Consider the following 12,648-nt stretch of genomic DNA (forward strand, 5'->3'; position numbering starts at 1 on the left):
TATGGCCGGAAAAGCAAAAAAAATAAAATATATATATCATGATATGACCTTTGCAAAAGATCCGTGGCTCCTGTGTTTTGGATTGTTACTGCTGTCAGCCAGCAAGAACTCCCCCGACGCTGCATGCGTGCATGCTGTGCACGTGCGGTTTCTCGCGTTCTGTCACCACCACCCTCATACCAGTTGTTCAAAGCTTACAGCGATGCGACACGAAGAAAATATTATGACTGAGAATGAAAAGTCCTAACTTGATCAGCCAAATGAAATATTGTTTTCAGTATTGACACCTAATCATTGATCGAGCGATCTCACACCAGGCAGAGCTGTAGATTAATCAGAACAAAATAAACATCCTCGCTGGACAATTCGGACTCCTGTTTGCGATAGTGGCAATACTGGAGTGGCGCAAGAAGACTAGAAGGCCAGACCACTGTCAAAACGTGCATTGTGCAGGAGCCAACAAAATGACTTGACCAATAGAACATTATAATACGGGGGATTCTGGAATCCCTGTATAAACGGCAGTGGCTAATTTCTTTATAATCATAAAGAAAAGATGTCTGAACTCAGCTATAAATTATTACAGTCTAGTATTGACATCATGGAGCCTGCTGACAGCAGCCAATGTGAAAGGCAGGTCAGGTCACAGAGCATGAATGGAGCAGCTGTTAAAAGCATAAAAAAGGGATGGTTCTTTTCCTCCTGCTCCATTTTATTATCTTACAATGAAAAGCAGAGAGAATGTTTATTTGTTTCATTCCTTAGATATTTAAAAGCTAGAATCTATCTGAATGTTTCTATAAGTTTCGAGTTACTGCATTTTTTTTTTAATCTGACTTGCATTCAACTGTTTCTATTATCGGATTGCAACACATAACCGGGTTTTTTTTATAGGTTTAATTTTGCAGCAAAGGTTTAATTTTTATTCTTCATGTTTTCAAACAGGTTCGCTCTTTCTTATGAAAGAGTCCAAGGTTTTAAGTGGTTTGTGGGAAAGGTGATGGTGAGGACATGTGTTATCTGAAATAAAGTACCCCCTTGGCAAGGCACCTCGCAGTTACATAACCTTATAAAGGAACTCTGCCTCCAGTATCATTCTTCCATACAGCTATGGAACTCCTCGGGACTTGCAATATCCTTATAATGTACGACAGAGGATACTTTATCCCTAATATAACAGTACAGGAGATTCAACTATCAGTATTGGTTTGGTATTACGCGCCATATTTTAAGTGCAACAATAGCCATTTAGAGAGCTCTTAGTTCTGACAGTTGCCTCTCTCGCTTTTCACTCAAGCCTCGTCTGTGAATGGTTTGTTGCATTAATGCTGAAGCCCTCTAAGAGGAGTACGTATGTGCACATCAGAGCCCAGTTTAGATCACTCCTTCGAGTGTCGGGTACAGAGACGCCTGCTACACCTATGAGTCGTTTATCAACTGATAGCTCAGGGTAGAAGGTCATCAACTGGTATGGAGGAAGGGAGTGGTCATTGTGGATAGTAATGTTAGGAAGGGGTGGGTTTGTGCCTCAGTACCTTTTGGTGTGTGCAGGTGATTCATTTGTTTCCAGTTACGTTGTGTCTATTTCTAGGACTACCCAGACAACCAACCCAGAAATATATGCAGCGACATCGACCCCATGCCACCACTCTAATAATACCTTGCAAGGTGCACTTGTGCTCTGTACACCACAAGAACTTCTAAGACACCAAGCAGACAAATGTTATAACCGACATGATTTCAGCAGGTTAAGTAACTGCTTATTCCCCACTGAGATATGCCATGTAATTACACCTGCAAAACAACTTGGCCTCCTACGTTTGACCTGAAAGCTGCCATCCCCACATATCAGGAACACAGCTGCAGGGAAAACCCAAATGCTCAGCACCATAACACTCAATATATTGGACATGGTCTGACAACGGACGAAACCACACTGCTGGCAGGTCTGCAAGGAAAAGCACAAAAGATCCAGGTAACCAGCCAACGTACACTATTTAAAAACCACTTAAAAGTGTGTGGTTGAATAATGTATCGAAAGGTTAGCTTTACTAAAGTGGAAATTAAGAGATGGATATGAGAGTCAACTTGTTGGGACAATGATGGCCATCCCACCCTCACACAGGAGTTCTCGCAGATATGATGAAAATAAGAATTGGCAAAATCTGGTAAGTGTAGGTGTGATGCCTCATGCTATCAACCTTCACTGAGAATATGTGCAGCTGTTACTTTGACAGACAGTGGCTTCAAAATCTTCTTTACTGGCTCCTGGACTTTCATATTGGTTGGGTGGTCATAGGATTCTCCAAATTCTTATGTGGAACGAGTCAAGGTGGAGCCAAGGCATTGAGAGGGCAGCCAGGGTATTCAGACTTCCGTGTGTGCTGTCTGGCAACTGTACCCGTATACTTCAAATTGGTGCTGTAGTTTACGGGTGCATGCATTTGTAACTTTCATTCAGGCAAGATGGCTGAGAGGTAGTCATCTCTAAGGATGGGCGTGATTTCACTAAAACAGGACTTGCAATGATGGCATATTTGCTTTTTTGTGGGGGGGGGGGGGGGGGGGCAAACGCGTATGCATCCACACACAGCTTCATGTGGTCATGCCTCTGCTCTTATCACTGTGCCATTGCTCATACTTCATCTGCGCAACCAAATTTACTTTTTAAAGTCAAAACATCTGAATGCTCCTAAATAAATGAACAAATAAACTGGGGAGGCAGGCAAAGAGGGGCAATGCTTTGTGCAGTGCCCGCAGGTCACACTGCAAGCAGCAGCGTCCGTGGACACGGCTGGAGGGATGGCGCCGACATCTGTGGTCCAGGACTGTGGTGTGGGAAAGGGCGGTGTATATTTACCTCACGAGCAGTGCCCACAGGCCACGGTGCAGGCAGTGGCATCGATGGTGGCATGGAGCGTCGATGTTGATACCAGTTATTCGTTACATGAAAGGGTAAACCCTAGAATGACCGGGACCTGGGTGTACCACCCACTATTGTACTGTTGGTGATACCAGGGCGGCGATGTGAAGCGAGGCAATGAGAGGTGCAGTGACCACAGGTCATGGTGCAAGCAGCGGCAGTGAAGGCGTCGGTGATACAAGGGTTGTACTGTGAAGTGGGCGATGCTTTGGGCGGTGCATTCAGATCACGGAGCCGGCAGTGGGCGTCGTAGTTGTTTTTCTTCTAATGCAGCACAAAACACACAGTTCTCATTACTGTTGGCAGATGAACTTTAAGACTTAGATGTTCCTGAGATTTCCAACAGGAGGCAAGCTCTACTTCAAGCCCTAGGAGAAACTCAGGAAATAAGCTGCAGCAAGTTCAGTCTAGTCTTTTTAGTGACCAAGATAGAAGTAGCGAGCAGGAGGCCAACAAAGCAAATCACACAGCAAAGTGGAAGTCCCACCTGACAGCTTCTCCAGCTCTTCTTCGTGGCAGGTTCCTTAGTCCAAAAGAATACTAAAAAGTTATGGGTCAATGCCCCAATACTTATACCAGTTTTAGTCTTTGAAGTTGGAAAACTTCAAACAAAAATATTTCTTGTTTTACTAGAACCAGTTCTGTTCTCCCTGGTCCAGCCACACTACAGGGGGTTGAGACAGCATTGTGAAAGATAGACACAGCCCTATTCAGGTGTCAGTGACAACTCCTCCCATACTCTAGCTCAGGGAGATCCGTCATAATATACAGGGCACACCTTAGCTCCCTTTGTGTGAGTGTCTGGAGTGAATGCACAAACAGCCCCTGTCAGCCTAAAGCAGACATGAATTCCACAGGCAGGCACAGAACGGTTAAGCAAGCAAATGCACACTTTCCAAAGAGGCATTTTCAAACATGCAATTTAAAAACCACCTTTACTAAAAGGTGTATTTAATAAATTGTGAGCTCAGACATCCCAAAATTCCAACTTCTATCATCTTCCAATGCCAATCTGCACCAGAAAGGTATTTCCGGCCAGACCCCATATTAAAACATGAATGAGATAGCCTTTCAATATTAAAAACGAAATGCACAGTATTTCACCACCAGGATATGTAAAAACACACCACTACATGTCCTACCTTTTAAGTACACTGCACCTTGCCCATGGGGCTGCCTCGGGCCTTCCTTTCGGGTGACATATAATATAAGGGAAGGGCGAGGCCTGGAAAGCAGTTCCCCTTGCAAGGCCGACATGGCAGTTTAAAACTGCATGCGCAGACACTGTAGTGGCAGGTCTGAGACACATTTGAAAGGCTACTTGTGTAGGTGGCAAAATCAATGCAGAAGCCAACTAGTAGCATTTGACTTATAGGCCCTGGGCACGCCTGTGCCCAATACTATGGACTTCCTAGTAAAGCAAATAAGCCAATCCTGGAAATACCAATCAATAACAATGTACAGAGGGATCAGTAGTGGTAAAGTGAACAGAGACAACATGCCACAACCAAGTCCAGCATACCATCAAAGCAGGAGGTCAGAAAGCAAAAGGGCAGGGGAAACAAGCCAAAAGATGCCAGGTCTAACACAACCCATCCTTTTTCATCCACTAATCCCACTCTAGACACAGGCCTGCATTATGTAGATCAGAACTGCCCCTGCTCTCGTGCGAACAGTCCATTCTGATAAACAATGGCATAGAAAATTAAATGCTACCCAGAGAGATTCAGTGGTTTAGACTATATGCAAGCATTCTTCCTATCACCTTGTATGTTTGATATATGCCCTGCGTGACTGGAGGTATGCCCAGACGTGGATCCCTTGCTCACTGTGCTACAAGACCCAAATAAAGCCTTACTGATGAGGGATGAAGCTGGTCTGGGGTTTCTTGGGTTCCTTTCTGGAGGGCGACTCGCTTGGTAGTTTTGGGTGGATTGTTCCCTGGAGGGGCAAGGCCATTACTGATTTGGAAAAGGTAGGCCGAAGTCTAAAGTGGGCCAGTATGAGAAAAATGATGGGTTGAGATGCTACCCAGAGCAATTGCCAGTGAGTTAGATTATTAGCAAGTATTTCTCCAATTCCCTTTTGCGTGGTTTGACGGAACTGAAGAAAAACCCAACCCTTACTTTTTTTTTTAACACAAAAAGGAGGCAGACGAGAGAGGTTTTGACAGCTCAAGCTTCAAATAATAGTTTTACATCCCAGAAGAAACATAAAAACACACCAGCCAATAAATCGGTAGCAAGGGTAGGTTTTCTGTAAAAAAGTTTATAATTAGTAAAGAAGGAGTACTAAAACAAAAGAGACAAAAAAAGTAAAAATTGTACAATTAGACTACAAAAAGAAAACTATAATATAATGTTATCACAAAGGTAAAAAACGAAGACAAACCTTGAAAAAAGGTATGGGTTATATTTAGGGTGCAGACTAAATTATGGTGTGTGGTTAGACATAAGGTAAAGTGAGAGATTTAGGGTGATTTAATTTTAGAGGATGGGTCAGAGTAAAGATGGTATAACAAAGTTATGGTTAGGACTGAAGTAAGATATAGTGTTAGGATTGTATCAAAAGGTGGTTGCAGGTAAGGAAATGTACACCGAGTAAGATATGGAAAGGGCGGTAGGCTGACAGATAGGTTCCCTGTCCGAAGAGGGGTAAGGCAGGGCTGCGTGTTGGCGCCGACCCTGTTCTGCCTATTTACGAACGGGGTGATAGAGCACTTGAGCAGGATCCCTAATATCGATGCGCCACGATTAAACAGCAGCAGGGTGCCAGCGATTATGTCGCGGACGACACCCTGCTGCTGTCAAAAACACCAATGGGGCTACAGAGTCTTGAATGGGTTCTTGGGATTCTGCAATGAAAGGGGATTAGAAATAAACCCCACCAAGACCAAATTCAAGATTCTTAATCACAAACCCAAAAGCTGCCCAAATCACCGCCTGGGATCCACATCCCTAGAAAGAGTCTATGTAATTGAGTATCTTGGCATAACCCTAAACCAGAACCTGACCTGGTTGCTACACAAAACAAAAGCAACCACAAAACTAATTCAGAGGGCTGGTGCCATTACAAGAATCGCCAGAAAATCTCCTCTTCGCCCACTGGCTCCCGCCATACATATCTATAAAGCACAAGCTCGGGGAGGCATTACTTATGGGGCTGAGTTATGGGGACATACACCGTTACAGACCATACAGGTTGCAGAAAACAACTTCATTAGACAATTGGCGGCTCTTCCACCGAGCACTCCTCTTCTCCCTTTAAGAATGGACTTGGCATTACGACCAATTACGGAGGAATTGGGCCTTAAACCCTTGACTTACTGGAGGCGCTTGTGGAGCAGCCAGGATCTGGTACACTATAGAAGCGAACTGCAGGAGCTTCTCAGATCAATCCACGTGGCTAAAATCCCATGGATAAAGTACATCAGGGACATGTGTACGACCCTCGGAGTCCCAGAGTTATGGTCCAATCCGGAAGCAATGTCAGCAAGGCTCCCGAGGAAAGAACTTTCTAAAGTGTTTTACAGCTTTATGCTCCAGAAATCTCTGAGTTCTATCCGGGAAGGATCCCTAACCGATACATTTACCAAGGCAAAAGACTCCTACAGTCCTGAGTACGTCTTAGACGGTATGACGCCAGTGTTTGTAAGGAAGATCTTTATGCAATGGAGGTACGGTTCTCTCCCCCTGAGGTCCCTTACCAAATCTTGGGACGGCAATCTGGACTCGGGGAACTGTCCAGCATGTAACTATAAACTGGAAAGTGATCTTCATGTGGTACTCTTTTGCAGAGCTTATAGCAAAATCAGGAGCTATTGGCTGGTCCCCTATTTAAGGAACCTGGGCTTCCGAACTTATGCCCCAGCCTACAGAGTACTCAAAACAGATTTAACACCTCCAACTGTGTTCGTAATGGCGAAATTTCTGACGGCAATGTGGAGATTACGTGCAAGAATTATAAAGAACTCTAATGCTGTATGAACTCCCGGTTCTTAAATCAAAAATGTATTTATTTTAATCTGACTGTAATTATGAATTGTATATTTTAAAACACTGAGCTTATTTCCCGTGATTTTAATGGTGGCATTTATTTGTACATCTTTTATGATCTCTAATGATCGAAATAAAGAATAATTGAATTGAATTGAACATTGTTTAGATTAAGTTTAGGACTCAAAGAGTAATGACAAGTATTACGTTAAGCGGTACAAAAGACGTGAGTCCCTTGCTCACTTTGCCACTGGATTCAAGCAAGCCTGGCTGAAGATGGCTGTAATGCCAGAAACCAGTCCTAGGAAGCTTATTTCCGGTCCAGGGAAAGCATGGCTTGGCAGTTCGGGCTGGACTGTTCCCATGAGGCACAGGGTCAGACTGATTTGCATATGGCCATGTCTGAACTGGGGTGGCAGAGTGGGCTAAAGAACAGTGATGGATTAAACCCAGATCTGTTAACTGGGTGTGAGTATTTGATTGGTTCAGATGCTCCGTCCAACACCACCCCCTTTTGTACCGCAAGTATTACATTAAGGCAAACAGAAGGTACGAGGCAGGGTGGCACAGGAGTGGATATAGTCATTTTGGAATATCCCTGCAAAATAGGTAGGCACAAAATGATGTAAGCGATAACCACTTATGTTTAAGCAATAGTTAAAGTAAATCTAATTACAATTCACACAGGTAGTGGTCAAAATTATTATCTACCTCCATATTTTTGTGTTCTCTATATACATATGTTAACAACTATTTTACATCTACGTTTGAGCAGTTGAACCTCCCAGTCTGTCCAAATTAAACCAAATTAAGGTGAGTTTCCCCAATATGGGCTGCATCAGAATAACATGAAAACATTCCTTTGCGACGTGTATGATCCAAGACTTCAATATATTAAGAAGCACCTTCCTGAAATTCGTAGAATCTTTGTGTTAGCGCTGCTAACTTTCACAGTGCTTCCCTTGAATTGGGAGTGCTTCTGGTAAACCTGTTTATGCCCATTTAATAACCCTTGAAAATTAAAATCTTGGAAAACTATTTCCTTTCAAAATACATCAAATGTCCGATCTGCTCCTGCACTACTTATCTCTCAACAGAAACCTTTAAAAAAAATACTCTTTATACTGGCAAATTGTGTGCACATATGCAATTAACAATACACTAATGCACACTTTATTTCTAAATACAGTTAGAATAGCTTAAGCACACCAGGGTCCATCATACAAACATTGGCAAAACCAATAGTTAAAGTGTTGGCTGTCAGTGTTTTGGCTTGGTCAATGCATCTCTTTTTATTACTTTTATGTTGAGAGGGCGGGGTGTTGTGCCCGCACCAAATATATATATATATATATATATATATATATATATATATATATATATATATACACACACACATATATACACATATATACATACACATACATACATACATACACACAGGAAAAATGTATCTAAAATGTGAAAAATATTTATTTGGATCTCCAAAAGCATACACTGCCATCAGTCACCTTGGGAACTACTTTGTATGCGAAAGTGATATAGTGAGAAAGTAGAACACAGTCACTCACAGTGAAGTTAACCAATGGTTAAAGTGGGCTGACCCAGTGCACCTTGCCGTTAACTTCTAGTCCCAATACTATACGGAGGGTGTGACACGATGGGTTAACCTAGCTGTGAGAGGGTGTGGGGATATCAAAAGAGGACACCCCTTAAGTGGGAAGAAGGGAAATCGACGAGCGAGAAAAGTGACACCAAAAAAAGGCAGAGGTCAACGGCGTGATTAAACAGGACATATGAATGGACAACAAACATTGGGTATATAAAATGGTACATGGGAAGTGTGGGAGATTGAGAAGCGCATTCCAAAGTTGGCTGCGTTTTGAGGCACAGTGGGCCTTCAAGAAATAGGCGAGGGTTTAACGAGGAACTTCTCAGGTGTGGGGAGAAATGGCACTGGAGGAAGAGGGGTGCACAAAGTAAGGAAAGGGGAGCGGCAGTAGTAGAAGGAGGCCACAAACAAGAAAGAGGTGAGTACCAAGGGGAAGGACAACCCGGGATCGTATCAGTGCACGTTTGTCCGTCCCTTTAGGACACCGTATTGTGAGGGTCAATCAGTATCTCTCCCGCCAGGGCATACAATCCCACTCCCGCAGCCCTTAGAGAAAGCGACGACCTCGGCCATAATTGTCCGTCTTTGTCTAACCGTAAGTCCCTAAAGTTCGACCATGCACACAAGCGGAAGACTCCCAGCCCTGGATGCCAGTGTTGTACGGCTCCCTAATCCACTAGCACTCGTCACCTCACCTCTCCCTGCCGCCCGTTCCCAGCCGCCTTCTTCCCCAAGCTGCCATATTGGAGAGTCGGCCCGCAAATGTCTCCGTGGAGTAGGCCGCGTCACGGAGCTCGTGGGAAACGAAGTCCTAAGCGAGGGCCGAGCCTATGTCTGTGAATGGCACCACCAGAAACGCAAACTACTTATCCCAGGATCCTTTGCCTAGTCTGCTGAATCCCTTTGCGTCATGGGAAATGTAGTTTGAGTGCCTCACTGAGGTTTGCTTTCTGGGAAATATTCCTAGATCATACCGGGCATTGCTCGTAGGAAATAATAGCAAAATAACGGAAAACAGTTGCAACAAAAATGACACGAAATTATTAAGTAAATTGACGACTCTAAAAAAAATTCATACGTCTTTTACGTTTATTACCCCACGTTATTTGATCATGAACTGTTAGCGAAAATTGTGTTTGTAAAGAACGAAGGGTCCGTGGATGTGGTGCATCATCTTATACTATGGTAACCAGAGGATGCACCACGAGCACAACGCCACAGTTTTCCCCATTAAAATATCAAGACACAAAATTGGGCAGCACTTGTACTGTCCATGATGTCTTTATTGGCAGTTGAGACTTCTACATGATTGTATGATGGATTTTACTTAATTTGTGCTGACCCATGGAACGCTAGCATTTATAAGTAGGTGTTTCTTCTTTATGTAGGTATTACATTAGTTCGGTTAATGCATGTGTATACGTTAAGTAATATGAATGAAAACAGCATACATTTTTTAACCATTTGCATTTTTCTAATATGCTAAACGAGTGTAGTGCAGTGGTGGGGTGGCTAAGTTGTCCCAAACAAACTTTCTCCTGGTTCCCCACTCTTCTTGTAAGTGGATAGAACCACAAGATAAAGGCAGATTTGAAGCTACTATTAGACTACTAAATCCCCCCTTCCTTTCTGGCACCACTGGGGCATGAACGATCTTGCAGGGCATTGGCACGTAGAGGGCTCCCTGGGGGTGGGATGTACATTTGTAATGTATTGTGCATTCCTCCCCTTTCTGTTCAGTATTGGTAGCAGGCCAAAATAACAATACACACAAAGAAATAATACAAGCCTTCACTTCTACCTATTTACAAATCATGGATTTTACGTAACTCCTTGTGTGCTTCATTGGGAGGCACTGAATATGTGCTCTTTGAAATTTGCCGAGGTCCCAACCTCAAATTTCCAGACAGGCACCAGTCCAATGCACATATCGTAAGCAGCAATTGCACCAGCTATCGCAAATCACCATACATCTCTAAATCCGTGACTGCCTGTAATAATTGACATTTTTAAAACAGTTGTAAACAAGAATTTTCAATTTTATTAATGAATGGAGGTGCCAATTATGCATTCTCTTCTCTGCTTTTATAATAACAGCAACCATGTAAACAACATAAAACCATTACAAGTTTGTAGTAGAAACAAAACTACAAAACCCATAGTTCCCAAAGAGAAAACAACATTTCCTAACAGTAGTATGTCAATTAGCCAATTACAACCTCCATGGTCCTATAAACTGAGGCAGAAACCTGTAAACCGCCTGGTCTTGCTGTGAGGAACCACCCATCAGATTAGGACCATCCATCAGATTAGGACCATCTGGAACTCCCTCTTGTTTTTGGTCTGAAATTATAAAAACAAATACCTAAGTAGTCCTTCTCACCACAGAACAATTATAGCAGGGTGGGTGTAAAAAAACCACATTAAATCGAAATCGCTATTTCATGAGTACAACATGGGTGGGGTAATCTTTTCCTCCGCATCCTTAATAGAATTGAAAGTTCTTGTTCACAACTGTTATAAAATGGATTCTATCACCGGATTGGAGGCTTCAGATTATGCACGTTTAAAGCATATCTACAATCATTGAAAACAGATTACTTACTGGTTTATAATAGAACTCCTTAACATGGGATCTGTTGACCAGTCTGCCAAGTGGATACTTTCTTGCAATCCTGCTTCCACCACAAAAGATTTTGAGGTGACTGAGTTGGCACCAAAAATGGAAGTGTCAATGCCCTCTTCCAATAAAATCCATTTAACTCAATGAGGTAGCATAAGGCGGGAGAGTGGTGCATATGAATGCACTAGTAAAATTAGGAGTTGACCAGGAGGAGTGTTCCTGTGGAGAGAAGTGATTCTTTCGCACTCTTGAAGACAGTGAACCGCAAAAAGCTTCTAATCCAATGGAAGCAGTGGAAAGGACTCACGCCTGGTTGCTGTTTTAGTTCTTTTGGTAATCACAAAGGACACTCCTTCCGGGGTGAAAACACCTTCCTGCAAATCAAAGACTCAAACATCTGAAAGTCGCTTGCACAAAGCAAAACAAAAGAGTAAAGTCAGTTTAGCATAAAGTTGTATCCTGGAAAGGGAGTCATTGGCTAGCCAGGATTGCAGAAACCTCAGAATTAAAGAAACATCCCATAAGGTTGAATATCTGGGTCTGGGACAAGCAGAAAACCTGATGCTCCTCAACAGTTTCGGAACCAGACGGTGTTTGCAAATAGGCTTGTTCGCAACTAGAATGTGACCAGCGGAAATCGCTGAACTGTAAGAGCTTTATTGTTCTGTAAGACAGGCTGTGAGACATAGTTAACAGAGGTTAACTTCCAACATCCGTTTCACATACCAGCATGCTCATCTTTACCAGGCTGACTTGCATTGTTAGTGAGCTGGGTCGGCCCAGGCTTTATTGATGAAGTCAAGAGCTTTCTTCAAAACTTCTTGCACTTGCCAACATTTCCAGAAAGTCTGCTAGTAACCCGTCTCACTTGATTGACCAATAAAAGCGGATGTTGTTGGTTAAGAGGATCCATTAGAAGAGTTAGGAACAGCGATGTGGAGGGCAAGGGGATATAGCTTGTTTTAAAAAAAGGGGAAGAAATCTCTTGATCTATGACTTTTTGTTTCTGAAGTTGTTAGAGTCATTCCAGAAATCTGTCTGGTTGGGTTTTCCTCTGGATGAAGAGGGCTGGTAAGTGAAGCGGCTGGCCGAGCGGCCCCTGCCGAAAATATAAGATTGGAAAAACCTTTTCAAAGCAGACTGGGCCTTGTCTACTGCAGTGAAGGTGTTTACGAAACGTGCTACTTCTTTAACAAATGCATCTCCAAATAACTTTCAGTCTGCTGAGGGGCCTTCTTCTTTAGATGCCCACTAACAGAATTTAGGGTCTGTTCTGAAAAGAATGGAACTTCTGCGATCTGAGGATAGGGTGCAGTTTGCGTTTCCCAGTAGACTTATGGCTCATTGAGCCCATCCTGCTAAGACCTACGGGACTATCATGGTGCCCTGATCTTTTGCTGTAAAAGCCTTGTCTAAAGTTTTCATGAGGGAGCCTGCTAAGTTTAAAATATTGTCCTGGCAAGCTTTCCAGGATCGACCCATGTCCTTCTTAGGA

At 43.1% G+C, this 12,648-nt stretch overlaps 1 protein-coding gene across 1 annotated transcript in view; it reads right to left on the minus strand.

Annotated features, from left to right (window-relative positions):
* TMEM11 (transmembrane protein 11) overlaps window positions 1-9,319 on the minus strand; it is an 81,488-nt gene extending 72,169 nt beyond the window's left edge. Inside the window, exon 1 of the mRNA XM_086940862.1 lies at window positions 9,226-9,319. Within this exon, the coding sequence (XP_086796988.1) occupies window positions 9,226-9,272 (47 nt within the window). The 5' untranslated portion in view covers window positions 9,273-9,319. The remainder of the gene's footprint in view (window positions 1-9,225) is intronic.
* Window positions 9,320-12,648: the final 3,329 nt, after the last annotated feature.

This window comes from Lissotriton vulgaris, chromosome 10 (assembly GCF_964263255.1).
Source record: "Lissotriton vulgaris chromosome 10, aLisVul1.2, whole genome shotgun sequence".
NCBI classification, from domain to species: Eukaryota; Metazoa; Chordata; class Amphibia; order Caudata; family Salamandridae; genus Lissotriton; species Lissotriton vulgaris.